The 18648-nt window shown below is 36.8% G+C and overlaps 1 protein-coding gene across 4 annotated transcripts in view; it reads left to right on the top strand.

Annotated features, from left to right (window-relative positions):
• Positions 1–14878, top strand: part of LOC139162404 (uncharacterized) — a 48588-nt gene extending 33710 nt beyond the window's left edge. For all 4 annotated transcript variants that reach the window (XM_070742723.1, XM_070742722.1, XM_070742724.1 and 1 more), the window contains 6 exons: positions 1801–1878; positions 4896–5085; positions 7136–7263; positions 8611–8727; positions 11739–11849; positions 14325–14878. In XM_070742723.1, coding sequence (XP_070598824.1) covers positions 1801–1878; positions 4896–5085; positions 7136–7263; positions 8611–8727; positions 11739–11849; positions 14325–14451 — 751 coding nt within the window. In that variant the 3' untranslated portion in view covers positions 14452–14878. The remainder of the gene's footprint in view (positions 1–1800; positions 1879–4895; positions 5086–7135; positions 7264–8610; positions 8728–11738; positions 11850–14324) is intronic.
• The last annotated feature ends 3770 nt before the right edge of the window (positions 14879–18648 follow it).

The following is an 18648-nucleotide window of genomic DNA, read 5'->3' as shown; positions in this document are numbered from 1 at the left end:
TGAGATTGTCCCTTGAAGATGTCAGAAAGCTAAAGGTGGTCTAGAAAAACGGTCATCAACTGGGGGGCCATGGACCACTGGTGTTCTGCAAGAAAATTTTGATGGTCTGCAGAAAAATGATTTGCATTTTTTATATTGTATTAAATCAGGATGACCAAAAACACCTCAAGCGATGGCCCCTGGGCCGGATACATGCAATGAATGTTTGTGATGCTGCAGACCCTTTGGGGTCTTTTTGTGTGGGTCGGAGAGGGCAGAAATTCCAACTTGGGATCTGCATCGGCCTCCTGGTGCAGGGCTTTGGGTGAAGGCTGGAGGGAAGTGCCATTGGTGGCAAAGAGCTGGAGGGCCTTGTTCCAGTGGGACTGCATCATGGCCTGGAACTCTCTGACTATCTCAGCCCAATGAGCCTCCAGGCACCAGTACCTGGCCTTGCATTCCCACATGTCTTCCTTCTGCTTGGAAAGCCTATGCTCATAGTCCTCAGTGAGGGACTTTTGCTGAGCCTCCTTCTCGGTCAGATCCAATTTGAACTGAGCCGGCTGTTTTGCCAACTCTTTCTCGTAATCCCAACAACAGCTTCCCGTTGAGGCCCAAAGGAGCCTGGGTGGGCAGACGAGGGGTGGCTGGGAGGAGACAGGTGAGTAGAGGCTGGTGAGGCACCCTTTGATGCGAGTGACATATTGGCCACCACCTAACCACCCAGCCATGCCCACCCAGCTGATCATTAGGCAGATCATATTTGTGGTCCACGTGATTTAAAATTATTAATTTAGTGGTCCCTGAGATTTGAAAGGTTGGTGACTCCTGTTCCACAATATCTGTTTTGCCAATTCAATCTGTCAGGATTGACTGATTAAACCATACTGAGCATTGGAACCCTATAAATGTGGTTTCTATCTGCCCTTTAGAATGAGGTCACTCCCAAATTCTGGACAGCCCCACTTAGCTAGTGTTTTGAAGGGCCTTAAAAACCTGGCTCTGCCTAGATTATTTGCTAGGATGAGTGAAGTCCCCTTTGGCAATTTATTTCTTCCTGTTCCTATCAGGGAGGTGTTTTTGGTCATCCTTGTCATCTTTATTCTTCAATTTGGTCTGGCATTAAATTGGAAGATGTTTAGTTTGTAATGTTAATAGGTTTGGCAGAAATTATTAGCATCCATACTGGTTTTCCTAAATGTAGTTAAAGCACAATATCAAATTATGGAATTTAAGTTATGCTACTTTTAGTATTTACTTCCAGCGAGCTTATTAAGGTGGGACTGACTTTTAATTAACCTGCATGGTTAATTTTATAGAAACTCAACTTGACTAAATTCATTTAAAGCCAAGATTTTTTTAAATGCTGTTTTTTAAAAAGTTATTTGCTTTCATTCACACAATTGTAATGTATGAGTCCCTAAATCTGCCAAGGTGAAAACAACTCACATTATAATTTAGCATGATGAATATCTGCAATGTTCTAAGGTCAGTATTTATATTGTTTCATTTACTATGAAAAATAAATAAGATCAGCACAGGTGCCTATTTTAAGACCACAGCTTAGAGTTTCCTACTCAGAACATACTCATTGTAAGAAAATCTGATACCTTATAGAAAATTTTACTTTACTTGTATAAAAGTAACTAAAGAGAGTGAAGAGAACTGACAGGAAAAGAATTCTTATATATAGATGTGTGAATTTGTTTCTCAGATTTTCCTGTAAATCAGAAAGTCAACATCTGCAACATAAGAAGCAGTCTCAAATCAATTAAATTGCACAATATATTAAAATGCAAGTAATTGCTACTGTTCCTTTAGTTTACAGTGTTTTGCTGCTAATGGATGCCAGATTACCAATGAATCAGTAATGGCCTTGATTGGAAAGCATGGAAAAAGGTAAGCCAACTAAAATTGTGAATCAAAATTCAGTACAAGGTGGTTGCATCATCATTACTTTAATTTACAAGGGTACACAAGATATTTCCTAATTTTTATAACATTGAACTTACGTTTTTGCTGCCAAAACCACAATAACTATAAAAATAACCTTTTCCAATGTGTGGTTGTAGTTAACTATGTTTGGCAATTGTACTGTAGGGCAAAAGTCAAATCCATGAATTTAAACCCAGAATACACAAACCTTTCTAACTGATTCCAGACCTTTGTAGGATACTAAAGGATACCTTCCTTGACTAATGACTGATTAACTTTCATTTAAATACATCCAACCAAAGATCAGCCCACTACCTCACTGTGTAATTTGTTCATTTAACAAACTTCTCTGATAATTAGGGAGAGATTTCCATCTCAATTCAGTGGAATTTACCATCCTTGAACTTAAATCCTATCATGGCTAGTATCAAGAATACCTGATACTGTGCTTTTGTGCATTTCCCCAGCTTTTAATAATTAAATTGTATATTATCAAAAAAATACTTGACTAAACAAACAAACAAATAATCTTATCAGGAAGCTTTATCTGCGCTCCAACAATACACAATGCACTCTGTCTTTTGTTTCTAATTCTTTCCTGCTTTTTAATTGTCTTCTTTGTAGATAGTTGCCTTCATTGTGAGCAACTTTTGTAAGCCCTTCTTTCATTTAATCATAAACATCTTCACTACTTTCATCAGCTGATGTACAAACAATGGTTGCTCTGGTCATCTCACTTTTTAGCTGAATACCACTAATATTTGCATACTGCAAATACATGCCAGCTTGTTTTCAGGAAGAAACATTAACATGCCGCAAGCACTACAAATGTTGATGGTAAATGTTGAAAATCTTATTTTAAATTAATCATGTTGCCCTCATTGAAGCACTTTGTAGCAATTTGAATTTCTTTGTTAATTGGTCTGCTTGAATGATTAAAAAAAAGCTTCAATACTACATTATCTCTGTGTAATTATTATATTGTTTAATATATGAAAATGTAGTAGCTTGCAGTACTGTACTTTAAATAAGTTCTGGTCTCAGAAGAAGAAAACAAAACTTTACAAATGCCTTATTTGTTATTTTGCATTATTATCACAGAATGCCTTAAGAATTTAAGTACAGATATGCAGGGTTCACTAAAAAAAAAAGCCACCATTCCTTCTTGATTTTTTCTCTTAACATAGTACTGTACACATATTCACTTCAAGATGAAAATCATGGTTTGTTTTTTGGAACAACTCACAAGTTGATGTGATAACTTGTTAATATGTAGACACTGATTTACTATTTTTGAAAACGAAATCGTACCTCTTTCTTGATTTAGACTTTATGAAGCTGAAGACAAACTTGACTACATGTTATTTCATGATTTATTTTCATGTGTATTCGCCTACATAAGATTTGCATCTTTGCCTGAGATAGACAGTTAACTTCTTTTGCTCTGTACAAATTATCTTTACACACAAAGCATTTAATTGCAGTTAGTCTCTATGGTTAATTTGAACTAGATAATATATGCTATCTACTTGAATAAAATATTTATATAAAACCAAGTACAGTGCAAACATTACCAATTGTTTATATTTCCATTTGGTTACCTATCAGATGATAACCAGAGTCTCCCAATGTGACTTTTTTCCCCTACAAGCTGTACACATTTCTTTTTCTTTTTCCAGTTATGATGAACTGCCCTTTTTTTTAAAAAAAAAAATACTCTTCTCTAGTGGACAATTTTTCCTACTATTCGGACCCCACATTTGAGCAGAATAAATGTTGGTTGAAAGGTCTAAATCAGTGAAGTGGAGAATCCGGAATAACTAGCATCTAGTCTGAAAACACAGAGAAGGAGAATTTGTACTAATGATAGAAAAGTATCCAGGGGTGAAATACAACAGGTTCTAAAAGGTTCTGGACAACCAGTAGCAGAAATTTTGAGTAGTTCTGAGAATCAGTAGTGGAAATTTTGAATAGTTTGGAGAACCAGTAAATACCACTTCTGACTGGTCCCAGAGCGGGGTGGGAATGGAGATTTTGCAATATCCTTCTTCCAGGAGTGGGGAGGGAATGGGGATTTTATTTTATTTTGCATTATCCTTCCCTTGCCATGCCCACCAAGCCACGCCCACAGAACTAGTAGTTAAAAAATTTGGATTTCACCACTGAAAGTGTATCTTTATTCCTAGGTGCTTCTTAGACCTTATTGTGCAACCTTGTAAGACAGATCAATATTTGATCTGGCAGGAAAATGAATTGGGGCTGAGAGACAGTTAGTAGTCTGAGGCTATTTAATGGATCTGAGTGGGAATAACAATTCCCAAATTTCTAAGGCTAATTTGTCACTTGTGGTTTACCCTGGCAAGCCACTTTTTCCTTCCTTGATCGAATGATGTTGGCTTTATCTTGTGCCAAGCTCAAGATTTCAATTATGTGCTGATGCTGCAAGGCCCTAAAAATACTTATTTTTTTATGTTAAATGTGTCACCTAACCAAAGACTATAAATTTATTCTTTTTTTCCGTCTCATTTTCTCTCTTGGATATGGCCAATTCAACTTTTATCACCCACTGGAGAAATTCCAGAGAGAGAACTATTTTGATGAATTGTTTAATTAACAGGACTCCTGCAACTTACTAGGATTATTAGATATTTATTTTCTTTTCATGTAGGTAATTGCACATTGCCAAATAAATAATCCCATGTATGCTATATCAAATCATATAAAAAATAAGTGATTTCTGAGATCAGCTACAATACAAAAATATAGTTAATCCTACCTGCTTAATTTATTAATTTATCAATAAAATGTTCAGTCTTAGAGCAAGGTATTATAACATCAGTAATTTCATATTTTGTTTTCATATGCTTCTCATGTTAAAATTGGGAAGTGATGCTATCTTTAAGCACTTACCTTGAAAAATTAATGACTATTGAATGGCTAATATTGAAGGATATTACTAACCTGCTTATGTTCTTTTCTAGCCTTAAGAAACTGGAAATGTTTGGCTGTCATGCCATTATGGACAAATGCTTGAAATCAATTTCTACTAAATGTCCACGTCTAGAGGTTCTGAATATTGGCAGAGTTCATAGAATCTCTCAGGACTATTTAGTGCAAATGGTAAATTCATTGCAAAAGCTGACTAGCCTCAATGTCACAGGCCTTCCAGTGGTAAGAGCTGTTTATTTATTTTACCCATTTCCCTCTGTTATTTATTTTTTTATTTTGCTTAGGTTCAATTTATCGTATTGTATATGTAAAAGGTTGACAGTTTTATAAAGGGTTTATAGGCTTCTCAGTATAGAAAAATACTGAAATGTTAAGTTGCTTTTTAAACAAATAAATCAGTCTTCTGGATATAAGTTTGGAAATTGAACGCTAAAGTGAATATTCATACTATTCCTAAAATATTATGGAAATAGGTGCAAATTGTATATAAATTTGTACAATTTATATATTCAAATATTGAAATTAAAAAGTGATTCCTTGACCCTGCAGTCCTATGTAATTATATTCCACTTTCAAACTTCCTTCTTTAGGGAAACCTTCAGTAATCTCTGTAAGAAATAAATCTTTTACCACTTAATGGTCTCATTGGCTAAAATAGCAGATCCGGAACTCTGTTATCAGCTGCAGAGGCCTTTCCAGAAGGCTTCCTTAGCCAATAATAGAGCTCCGGGTCGATCTGGAATTCTGTTACTGGCTTCAGAGGGCTTCAGAAAAGTCTTGCCAGCTGCAGAAGAAATGGGCCAAGATGTGTGAAGCTGGCTGCATCTTTCCAAAATCGAAGCAGTTCCTGAAAATCTCTGACAGTGAAAAAGAGGCTGGGGCTCATGCATACAAGTGGACTTCTGGTTGGCCTTTGGGCTGTTTTTGCTGCCCCAGGCTTCAAGAAGTTTTCTTGAAGCCTGGGGAGGGCGAAAATGGCTGAAAAAGCTGAAAATCAGTGCACTGGAGCTGACACAGGGCAACGTCTCAGGTGCTCTCAGATATGGCTCTGCATGCCACAAGTTTGCCATCACTGATTTAGGATGGGAGCTACAGCAAAAAAAGGGCTTATCTTGGCTCTCACCAGCCAGAATTCTTTAACAAAAGGGTCCACTGCATGCCTCTGATGCAGGAAGGAATGGGGCGTGCCAATCCCATCGAGGTGAGATGGTTCTGCAGGTATTCTGGACCCATGCCATAAAGGGGTAAAAGGATGATAACCAACTCTTTGAATTGGACTTGGAAGCAAACCAGCAACCAGTATAGTTTGTGCAACAGCAGTGTTACATGTACTACTTTAGAGGCTCCTAGAACTATCAGTGGGGCTTCTTTCTATGTCAGCTCTAGCTTCCAAATACTCTGCCAGGATGGTAGCCCCATGCAGAGTGCATTGCAGTAATCCAGGATGTGACTGATTGAACAGTGACTTTGGAGCAAGGTGCTCTTTTAGGTATCCAGAACCCAAGTCATGACAGGCTTTATCTGGATCTGTAGCTGAAAACCAGTGTAAATAGTGTCCCATAAGTTAACTGCAGAATGTTTGTAATGAATTATTATATCTGTGCAAAGACCTTCCTTATCAAGGCTGTCACTTGCACTTCAAGCAAGAGCCAAGAGTCAGGAGTACCCTCCAATTGCATAGACATTCTGTCTGAGATATTAATATTATTGGCAATGGGATTTCTTGTATTACAGGGCACTGAGACTTCATAGGGTTAGTCCTCCCTATTTAAATTCTAACTGAATCCAGACTCTAGACCAGGGCTCCAACCAATTACATCATTAGTTCAGTCTAGAGTTGAGATATATAGCTGTATGTCATCCATGTATCAATAGGGATAATCTTGCTCACATGTTAAATAGAACTGGAGATACAATTAATTACAAAGCAGGGGTCTTGGGTTTGTGCCTACTAACCTTCCAAGAAAAGAAGAAAATCTAGGCTCCCTATTCTTAACTCTTGAATCAGTAACTCCTTAGAAGTTTTTATACCTTCTGCTTTCCTAAAAGGGTTAGTAAAATAATACTGTGGACTTCTCAAAAAAGTTATAGGGAAAATGTATATCAATACACATTGAACATTAATCTATAAATAATATATGGGAGCTGGTTTCCTTATTGTATTGGGAATAAGGAACTTGACTTGCAGTGAATAACTCTGTTCTATTGAAACTGACAGTCCTCCATATTGACTTACTGGTATTTCTTGCTTTTGTCTTGTCTTGGGCTGCAGATGAGGGATTCTCTAGTACACTGTATTTTGAAAAAGTGTCCTAAATTGGATTCTTTGGTTCTTAATTCATGTGCTCACATAACTGACATCAGTCTAATTGAAATTAGCACTTATTTGCCAGGGATCAGGTAAGATAATATGTTAGAAAAGCACTTGTCCTCGAATTTATATATTTTGGTATTATTTAAATAATTTTTAGTGATGTTGCATACTTAGTTACATTGACATTTTGTTTTGCCTTTTTGCTGTTTGTGGCCTCAAATGCATTAAATAAAAAGTCCTTGAAGCTGTACTGGATGGCACTATTTCTGTGGCAACTACTTAACATTTTGTTGTGCTATGGTTTTAAAAAGTAAAATTTAAAAGTGTATTAGGTTTTTAACATTCTTATATTTTAATAATAAATTTAAAATAAAGAACTGGAACCTAGTTATAATTGAAGCTGAAAGTCATAGAATTGTGGTTTTTATTTATCACAGTTTAAACTTTGAGAGGAATCAAGTAACATATATTCAATAAATGAAGTATGGGTTTAGCAGGATAGCCTATTCTGAAACTCTGAAACTTTAATCAAATAGATAAGAAATCCTATAGTTGCATATCTCTGATTGTTATCTCCCCCTTAGTGTAATCGTTTTAGCTTTGCTTTGGATAAAAAAAGTTCTTTATTTTGCTAAAATTATGGACAGTATTTCTATGGTTATCCATGCAACCTATTACCTTCTGCATTTACTCCCAAGATGACACATTTTGACTTTTTAAAATGTTGCCTTACTCATGGTTTGCAATCATAAGGCTGGGAAGGGGAAATTATATATGAGAGGGAACCAGAATACAAAGACCAAGTCACTAAATTAACGGACCAGCGAAAAGCTGTGAACATAGTATACTTGGACTTCAATAAAGTATTTGATGTAGAAGACTACACTATTTCCTGATAAGATAGAAAAATATGACAACATTACCAGTAGGTAGATTCATAACTGGCTGACAAGCTGCCCACAAGGAGGCTTTCCTGAAGCCTGGGGAGGGTAAAAAACAGCCCAACGGCCCAACTGGAAGTTAATTTCCAAACTTCTGGTTGGGCCATTAGGTCTGTTTTTTTGCCATCCACAGGCTCTGGAGGCTTTCCTGACGACTGGGGAAGGCGAAAACGACCTTCTCCTCACCTTTTGGAATGGCAAAAATCAGCTGGAATCCATTTTTTGTTATTCATGGGCTCTGGAGGCTTCAGTGAGCCCTGTGTGCATGCGTGGTGAGAGGGGTTGGGTGGCAGTGTGTGGGGGGGTTGTGCACACATATGCGGGTGGAAATAATTGCGGTATGGGTGTGGGTACACTCACGCGCTATTGCGTGTGTCCTTTTGGCACCCAGGCAAAAAAGGTTCGTTAAATTGCCCTAGCTCTTTCAAATCTTTTTACCACACACAGAGAGCCAGTTTCTATCTCAAGTTACTGCTTTTTGCATTATTTCAGGTACCTTGATGTTAATGGATGTAAAGACGTGAGTGATATTGGAGTTCAAGCTTTGGCAAGGAATTGCCATAAACTTTCTTATCTTGATTTGAGTTCCACAGCAACAAGCAAAAGAGGGTAAGTAAACATTTTTGCACATTTTAAAAATACAATAGGTGACAAAAATTATTATTATATTAACTATATTGTCAATGCAAGCAGTGGTATAATACTACCACTGATTAAAAATTGTATTAAGTCATTTCAAATGGTTATATAAAGAGGAAAGTGAGGGTATAAATGAATTAATGAAGTCTTTAAATATGACTGTTTCTTGTTAGTGAACAGAGGGATATTTACGATCATCTAATTTTCCTAGTAGTAGTCTTCAACTTACGACCCCAACTGAGCCCAAAATTTCTGCTGCTAAGCAAAACAGTTGAGTTTTGCCGCGTTTTATTATATTTCTTGCCACAGTCATTAAGTGAATCAGAGCAGTTGTTAAGTTAGCATCATCGTTGTTAAGTGAATCAGACTCATGCCATGAAAGGCTTTAAAGGTGATTACTAACACCTTGAATTGCAACTGGGAAGCAAACTGGCAGCCAGCAGAACAATGGTGTTACATGGACCATTCTTGGGGACTCAAGACCTGCCCTCAGGGCTGCACTCTGCACCGGCTGTAGCTTCCAAAGGTCCACCAAGGGTAGCCCCATGCAGAGTGTGTTGCAGTAATCCAAGCACGAAATGATTAGGGCTTGAAGGATTGAGCACTGGTTAATGCCAGTGGTAAATGTTCATTTCTTCATCTAGTTATACAAGAAATTCACAGAAGCTTGATAGGAAACATGGAAAACAGCATGAATATAGTACAGAAAACTTATCTGAGTTCTGTAGACTTGAAATGACCTCTGGTGCCAGTTAATCTACAAAATGTGCTATTACTAAATTAGTTCAAGTAAACACTGGTTTTTAAAAGGCTTGTGGATAGGGTGTTTACCCCCATTGCTGTAGTTGGACAGTATTAGCTGCTGCAACACTCAATTTTGCCCATAAATGTAATAAATTTCAATATCTGTGGAGTCTGAAGATGTATTAGTTAAGATATAGAGTGGAAAGTAAACCCAAGAACATTTTCCAGTTCATTTTCAATTTCCCTGAGTTGTAAAACATTAAGCTCTGTATTCTAGGTAGCTATGGTAACATCAACATAATTGTGACTCTCAGCTTGCTTAAATACATTCCTATATTGCTAATCTTGAGTTTTATCTGATTGATTTGACTTATCTTTTGTTTAGCCCTAATTCAACATCTTCTATTACCGGCATGACTATTTTTACCTATGAACTGTTTAAATGCAACTGCACTAGGAAAAGTCCTTCTTGCAATGATATACTGTAGATTGTACACATTGTACACATTACTGTAGGAGTTTGATGATGTTTGCATTACCTTAGAATTCTGCTGGCTTTCAATGGAACACGGTTTGAAAAGTTTTCAGAACTCACTCTCATATACATTCTTTATTTGCTGTTATGAAGCTTATATGCCATTTAGACCCCTGAGAACTTCAAATTAACTTTGCTCACTTTTTCATTTTATTAGCAGTCAGTTTATATGGCATCGGTCTATGAAATTAATAAAAGGTTTCCAAAAATTGCATACACTGTACTTCTGATTTTTGTATCCATTTACAGATAGTATAGACTTTTGGCAAGCACTTTCTTATGCTTAATTTTTTTTGGTAAAATTTTCATCTTATATATAGATTTTTTTTAAAAAAAAAATACAAAAAGTGCCAAAACTGGTTGATATAAAGATTTGGGACACACATATTTTAAATTTATGTTACATTATGATGAATTATCTTTTAACTATTGCCACTGTTAAAAATAATACTGTAATTATCAGTCAGTGGGAAGTATCACTTGGTGTTACTATTGCAGAGGTCAGACACATGCATTTTCCTGTCCACAATATAGTTATATAAAAATAATTGTATGCTAAGTTTACTCCCCATTCAATCCCTTTGATGAAATATATTTCAATGAATTTTTAAAGTAAATGGAAGCTGACACAACTCACATAGTAAAAACCACAATATTTTTCTGCAAGTTTGAATGTATATGAGATTTCTATAAGTTAAAAGAATATTCATCTTTTTAGTGTCATACCTTTTCAAGATAATATATATTAAACAAAAGGTCTTTTTCTGACTTAACAGACAAAGCATTACAGATTAAGGACCTTTCCTCCACATGTTGCTATTAAAGATAAATGCCATCTTGTCTACCAATTGGAAGACAAAAGATGGCAGTGATGACCACTTAGCATTATGTTTACTCAGTTACTGTGTTCATTGTCCAGGAATACAATGAACATGGGAGAGACAACTACTGGTTTTGCCAGAATGTCACCTTACTTCTTTTGTAGTGGTCACAAAGAGTCACATCATAGGCAAGGCCAACAGTCATTTAGGATGGTGAATCTTTTCTACAGGTTCATTGTGTCCAACCAACATGGGCTCAATTTCCTAACTTGTGATGATGGATTTCTTTGAAGACCAGCCATCACACCCACCAACAGTAATGCAGAGATTGGCTTACAGGGGCTTCTTTCTCAGTTGCTCTCAATGGATAGGACCAAACATGGGAGGGACTAGGTAGCAATAGAGATAAAGAATTACTTTTTGATCTGGAATCTAGAGCTGCACTGAAAGCCAAGGAAAGAGAAGAAATGCATGGCCATAAGATTATTCAGGTGACAGAGCTATTCTTTCATCATCTTAAATCACTGATATCTTCTAGGGAAGAGTAAACCCACAGGATCCTCACAAAAGGTCCCTAATCCAGCTTTCTAATGATCATGAAGCAATTTGTAAATTAAATCCTTTCTTACCACAACTTGCTTAGAGTATAATATTAATGAAAATTGTAAATAAAGTGATAATCATCTAAACTAACTAAATGTGCCATGAATTAATTGGAGAAAATAGGATCATTGTCTTTACCATGTCACTACAATTATTCATGATTAAGGACATATACCCACCTAATACTGTGCAAACAATGTATCCAATATACTTGTCTAAATTATCTCCTTTTCAAATCTTATAGTGAAAGCATAATGCAATTTGTTATTGGATTTCAGGGTTTGCATGTTGGCTAATTTCTGCTTTAATACATTAGAATGTCTGAAGCTTAGTTTCTGCAGGAATCTCTCTCTAGATGTAGTTGAAAAACTGTGTAAAAACTGCAAAAGGTAAGTGTAATTTAAACTGATGCTAAAGTCTCTGTAAAATCCAGACTATTTCATTTCAGTTACTTGTTAATAAGCAGGGCAAGCTTGTTTTAACTATTGAAATGGAGTTGCAAGAGAGACTGGAACCTGCTTCCTGTTCAAGCATTTATTCAATGCTTTAACCTTGATGCTTAGCCAACTACCATTGTGAGGGAAAAATACATTTCCAGACATTCTAAATCTGTTAGGTAAACAGATTTAACTTTTCAGCAGACGTCACCAACTATACTAACTATAACCAATATCTTTACATCTCAAGTTACACTGAATTAATATTCAAAGGGTGTGGTTATGATTCTTTGTTACTTGGTGTTGTGAGGGTTCCTTGTCCACCTCAGGTCATGTCTGATTCTGAGGAGGATGAGCCAGGCCCCTCTGGGTACCCTGGGCCAGGGGGGTTGCCAGAGGAAGCAGAGAGCAAGAGTGAGGCAGAAAGTGATTTGAGTGAGCCTGAGGAACCATTAGAGGGGGTTGAAGTGACATTGGGAGAGTGGTCCCAGTCAGACAGTGAAGGAGACACGAGAGGGGAAAGCCAGTGGATAGACCCTCGCTATAGAAGAATGCTCAGAAGGCGAGAAGAGTTACAGAGTAGAAGATATTAACTCACAGCCTTAGCTCTTTGAGGTGTGATGTCACTTCCAGGCAATTTAAAGCAGTGTTTCCCAACCTTGGCAACTTGAAGATATTTGGACTTCAACTCCCAGAATTCCCCAGCCAGCATTGATTTACACTGATTTAAAGGAATGGGATTGTGGGAAATGGGGCATGGAGACTCAATGCCTTTCTTTGGAAGAGACATGAAACTGAGGGTGTGCTGGAACGAAGCTTTAAAACTATGATTTCTGTTGCAAAACTATCATCCTTGTTGGATGCTGTGTTAGCAATGACTTCAGTGAGCAGACCTATGTCTGACTTTTTTACAAGACTTTGGGACTTTATCTCAGGAATGTAGATAAAGAATGAGTTCTGGCTCTTCTCCGACATAGATCAAAGCTGACCCTAAAAGAGATAGTAATTGCTTCTGTGCTATTTTAACCCTACATTTTCATTCATGTATCTTGATTTTGAATAAAGAATGAGTTTTTATAAATAAATGATTTCGGAGATTAGAATTTGCCGGAGGCCTGTGAATCAGAACACTTGGATGTTGACTTTATTGCTGCATATCACTTTAAAATTGATGGAAAATCTAACTGTAATTGATTCATTTATAAAATATTGCTGAAATTAGGTGGGTGAGAACAACCAGTAAACTTTATTAACATCAGCTTATAGATGTGAGAAATATAATGTATAGTATGATAGGGATATAGTACAGAATGAAGTAAATATTTATGCTAATAAGGAAAAGGGTAGCAGAAACAATACCAGAGATGTTTTATGGATAAACATGTTGAGAAGTTGCATTCCCCATTGCTGATAATTCTTGGAATTGATTCATATTTCAGGAAGTTAGTCAGATTGATAAAACGTGTAATAAAAGGTAGGAAAGAGTTTGCGCACTGTATAATGTATAAGTCTGAAAACTGGACTACTCAACTTAAGGACATGTATAAAGTTATTTGTTTCGTTGTTTTGCAGGAAATTTGAAGACATTATTGCTTTTAAGCCTTGTTAAATTGCAGAGCTTAATTTTTAAAAGAGTATCTGTGTTTTCACACTTACGTTAAGAACCAGTGTATGCTCAGATGTGATTTAGTGGAGATAAATCAAATATGGAGTGCTGTAACTAATTCTGGAGCAATTTGCTTCCAATATCTTCTATTGCTTGTTTTATTTCATAGTTTTAGTATAATAAGAGCCGGAGTGGCGCAGTGGTTAGCGTGCAACACTGCAGGCTACTTCAGCTAACTCTAGCTGTAGTTCAGCAGTTCAAATCTCACCACTGGCTCAAGATTGACTCAGCCTTCCATCCTTCCGAGGTGGGTAAAATGAGTACCCAGAGGTGGATAAAATGAGTACCCAGATTGTTGGGGGCAATATGCAGAGTCTGTAAACCACTTAGAGAGGGTTGCAAAAGCACTATGAAGTGGTATATAGGTCTAAATGCTATTGCTAAATGCTATGATCTTTAGTTTCCTTTCAAATAAATGACTGACTGACTTTACTCAAAACTTCCTCGTTTAATACATTCTTTAAAGAATGCTAACATCACTGTTTATTATTTACCGTATGTCACATTGCTGTTTCCTAGGAATAAGAGCAAAATTAAAACTGCAGATTCAGTTTACTTACAGAAACACGCCCAGTGTCTCCCATTTGCTTCAAATTCTATCAGTATTTTATGATTATATAAGTTGCAGTACTCATACTCTGAGATATATTTTACAGTAAAGAAAAATCTGAATTATTATAAAGAAATATAACTGTGGTTGTGCAATAATTTGGCAATTATGAATTTATTATTCTACTGATGTTCTTTTTTCATTCCAACAGACTGCAAATACTTCACTTATATGGTTGCCACTTTATATCTGATTTGGAATCCATTACAAAAATTAATAAAACTGTTAAAATATTTCATGACCTGACAATTACAACTGTGAAGTTGTTACCTGACTAAGACTTCTGCCAAATCTTTCCATAGCTGTCTACTGAGCAGTTTAGACTTTGATTATGATTTTTTTTTAATGTGGTCAAAATGTAAAAACTTACCTTTATCCAATACTTCTTATTTGTGTTATGTTATCATCTGTGAAATAGTTAAAATGAAGAAAATCTTGTTAGAGCTGTTTTCAAGATGTATTTCCAGTTTCTTTGATGCTATAACTACTATCACTAAATTTGAATGATATGATGTTGTCAGAAGATTTAACCTCTCCAGATATTGGACATTTAAATTAGAGCTGCATTCTGACTGATATCTCTTTTAAAACCAAAACCTACGTAATATATTTTGGAACAAAACCTTCTTTTGCTTTTTTTATGCAGAGAGCTCTGCCTTCATTGCTTGCACTATGGCTCATAAAAATAAATCGTCTTTTGTTGAATGTTTTTTCTGCCAGTTGCTTGAATAAAATGGGTTGTCCCTCTGGCTACTACACTGATGCCAATCCTTCATAGGCGGAAACTGGCTGCCTGAATAATACATCAAGAACCATCTGTTTTATAAGCTGCATTTTCTGTGACACCACTGAATGACACCATATTTGATCTTAAGAAGAGAGTCAAAGCAAAGGGCTTGAACATTATGGCAAGATGAATATCAACCTTCCCACAATGTTGCATTTCTCTTGGAGTCAAATGCAAATTATTGATAAGAGTGTACCAATAACCTTTGGTCACAGTATTTTCAGATAACTTTGGTACACTGTGTGTCACAAATGGATACACAATCTTGCTGTTGGATATCTTTTAATTTCCTAGGTTATATTAAGACGACCAGCCCAGCTAACTAAAATATCTTAGAAACCATCTCTGCTCTGTATATTAACTACCTCAGAAGAAAATCATCCAAGTCCTTTCATCTCATAAAGCTAAATTAGTATATCCACAAAATGTTTCTTAAACTTGAAGCTTTTCCAAAATATCCTATAACAATCACATCATACCATAATCATGTTTTTAGAAACCAATCCCTTAGAAATAACCAATTAAAAATTCTTAAGCAGATGCTTATGTCCTCGGAGAGGGGCGGCATACAAATATAATAAATTATTATTATTATATTTTGTATAGGAATACACAACAGAGACAGAATACCTATTTCCGTATATATGGATGGTAGCCATGGAAAACTAAATGGCAACATCTTATATTTTATTGTTTCAGAGGGCAGGAATAGAACCAGGACATAAAAACAGAATTGGTAGAAAATTACCAGAAAATTGAATTTTTAGATAAGAGATGAAGACCAATGAAATGTAATGTCAGCGTTCCAATTAACATCCGATAAATAAATCAGAGTTCAAACCTTGGCCTTCTTCTAAGTTCCAATTTATTAACAGAGCCATATTGGTTATGAACTGTAGCCAACCGGACACTAACTTTTCCTACAGTTCCTAATGTTAAGGTTCATCCCTTGTCCCCACACCCACAAGTTCATCACATGGACTACTCCGGTTCTCTCAACGTCCATGATTCTCCCTGTAAATCCAGCTGGTGATGAACCAAAAATAACCTTGAATCTCTAGAAAAAAAATTGTGGCTAGTATTTTCCCTCGCATGCAACCACCCCTCCCCAATTCCCACAATACTATTCTACTTGTGGCAGGCCAAAGTCTCTAACTCTAATACAAATCCAATAAATAAATAAATAACTCAAAACAATGCAAATGTCCGGGAGCAATAGGCTTTGTGCAAGTGATAATCAAGAAGAGATTGAAGAATCATCTGCTAAAAATGCTGTCACCTTAGTAACACTTTTACTATGAAAATTTGATAATTACATCTAAGCTCCCTTCCAAATCTAATATCTGATTCTAAGATTCCAGTATCAAAAATTGATTTCTGAGTAGTATCTTTCCTCCTAAATTATGTAACCTATTTTCGTGCTGGAAGGTGCTCCAAATTTATGCTGTTAAATTAAGGGGAATACAACAGAATCCCATGTGCCTAAGGACATCATCTTCATTAGCACTCATCAAAGTTCTATCCCACTGACAGAATTGTAAAATGTATTGTTTTAATTAAGGCTTAAATGGAAATCTGGAATGATTCTTATTTACAGCAGGGGTAGGCAATTCATTTTGCCAAGGAGCCACATGAGAAACTGGGACGGTTGTGGAAGGCCAAATCAATTGGGTTGTGAAGGTGCGTAGATGTACACAGAGAGAGAGAGAGAGAGAGAGGGAGAGGGAGAGGGAGAGGGAGAGGGAGAGGGAGAGGGAGAATGAATGAATATGTAATAAAAATATAGTTGCCTTCAAAATAAAGGCAATCCATGCAGGCTGGGCAGGAATAACCAAAGGGCCAGATGTGTCCCAGGGGCTGTAAAGTGCCCACGACAAATCAATTGGGTTGTGAAGGTGTGTAGATGTACACACGCACACACACAGAGAGAGAGAGAGAGAGAGAGAGAGAGAGAGAGAGAGAGAGAGAGAGAGAGAGAGAGAGAGAGAATGAATGAATAAGTAATAAAAAAAATAGTTGCCTTCAAAATAAAGGCAATCCATGCAGGCTGGGCAGGAACAACCAAAGGGCCAGATGTGTCCCAGGGGCTGTAAAGTGCCCACGACAGGTCTGAGTTATAGCTATGCTTTTGATTCTACGTAAGACCAATAGGAAACCAAAAATGATGAAGGTTTGCAATGCAGTGCTTGGAATCCAAGGAAGTTTTATTTATTAAAAAGCACCAACTTGGAAGAAAAAAGTTCTATTATCGTTGCAGACAATGCTAGTTTGGGGAGGGTGTTTAGGAGGTTCACTTTGGAATAATTCTACTATATTCCTCCTCCCGTTAGCACTGATCTTTCATTCTAGGGATAGACTGGTAGCTTGCACCTCAGTAGGATCCAGAATAAAAACAATGCCTCTAAGTTATCTAGATTGTTTTGTTCATAGAATGATAGGGGCTTTTCTTTTACATAACTGTTAGGTGCCATAGTAAAGAACATCCTGTATGGCTAAAAATGGGTAGAAAAATTCAAGTGTCCCCAATAAGAGAAAAGGTTACTTACTGTTAGTATAAAAAAGTATGTCTCAATTGAAATTATTGATTTCTTGCCTTATCTATTTGGAATTTTGTTCTGCAGCATTCTGTTTTTCTTTCCTGTAAAACATGAGATTTAAATCTTAAAAGTTAAACTGACGTCATCAAAAAAAATCCACCGCAATTTACAAGGCTTTTTTTTAGCGCTTGCTTGGATTAACAATGCAATCAATAATAATGCAGAACAGAGGTGTCTCTGTGTGTAAAGTGAGGCACTTGGCATGAGCCTCCTAAAAGCCTTAGGTGTGGCCCTCAGAGATATTCAATACTATCTGTATTGTCAAATACTAAGAGTCAGAGCAGGTGGTTTTATTATTTAAGATAAATGTTATGTATTGAATATACAGTATAGTGTTGAGCCCAGCTAAACTAACCATTATTATTATTATTATTATTATTATTATTATTATTATTATTATTATTATCATCATCATCACCATCATTATTATTAATTAGATTTGTATGCCACCCTTCTCCGAAGACTCGGGGCGGCTCACAGAATACAAAAAACAACACAACAAATCTAATTAATTAAAAATTACTACTAAAATCCCATATACTGTATATTAAAATCAGTCAGCCAACTCATTCACAACCACACACTCATAAACAAGGGAAGGGGGCTTGATCTATAAATGAGTCTTGAGACTCTTGTGAAAGGGGAGGAGGGTGGGGGCGGTGCGAATCTCTGGAGGGAGCTGATTCCAGAGGGCCGGGGCCACCACAAAGAAGGCTCTTCCCCTGGGCCCCGCCAGATGACATTGTCTGGTTGATGGGACCCGGAGAAAGCCAACTCTGTGGGACCTAACCGGTCACTGGGATTCATATGGCAGAAGGTGGTCCTGTAAGTTATCTGGTCCAATGCCATGTAGGCAACCAATTGGCAACCAATGCAGTTAGATGACCCAAACTGTTAACTCCAACTGTTTTGGAGGGAAACTTAGAACATTTATATTTGGATGGGCTCAGGCGGGTGTTGGCGCTACCGGCGCTACCGGTGCACTGCATACGCAGCTTTGGATTTCTGGTGTGCATGTGCTCATGTCTCAGCGAGAGTCTGCTTCTGCGCATGCACAGGAAGCAAAATCTTGCGAGGGCACACATTCATAT

Source organism: Erythrolamprus reginae, chromosome 2 (assembly GCF_031021105.1).
Source record: "Erythrolamprus reginae isolate rEryReg1 chromosome 2, rEryReg1.hap1, whole genome shotgun sequence".
Taxonomy (NCBI): Eukaryota; Metazoa; Chordata; class Lepidosauria; order Squamata; family Dipsadidae; genus Erythrolamprus; species Erythrolamprus reginae.
The sequence above is the reverse complement of the archived record's forward strand: the minus strand, read 5'-3'. Positions and strand labels throughout refer to the sequence as shown.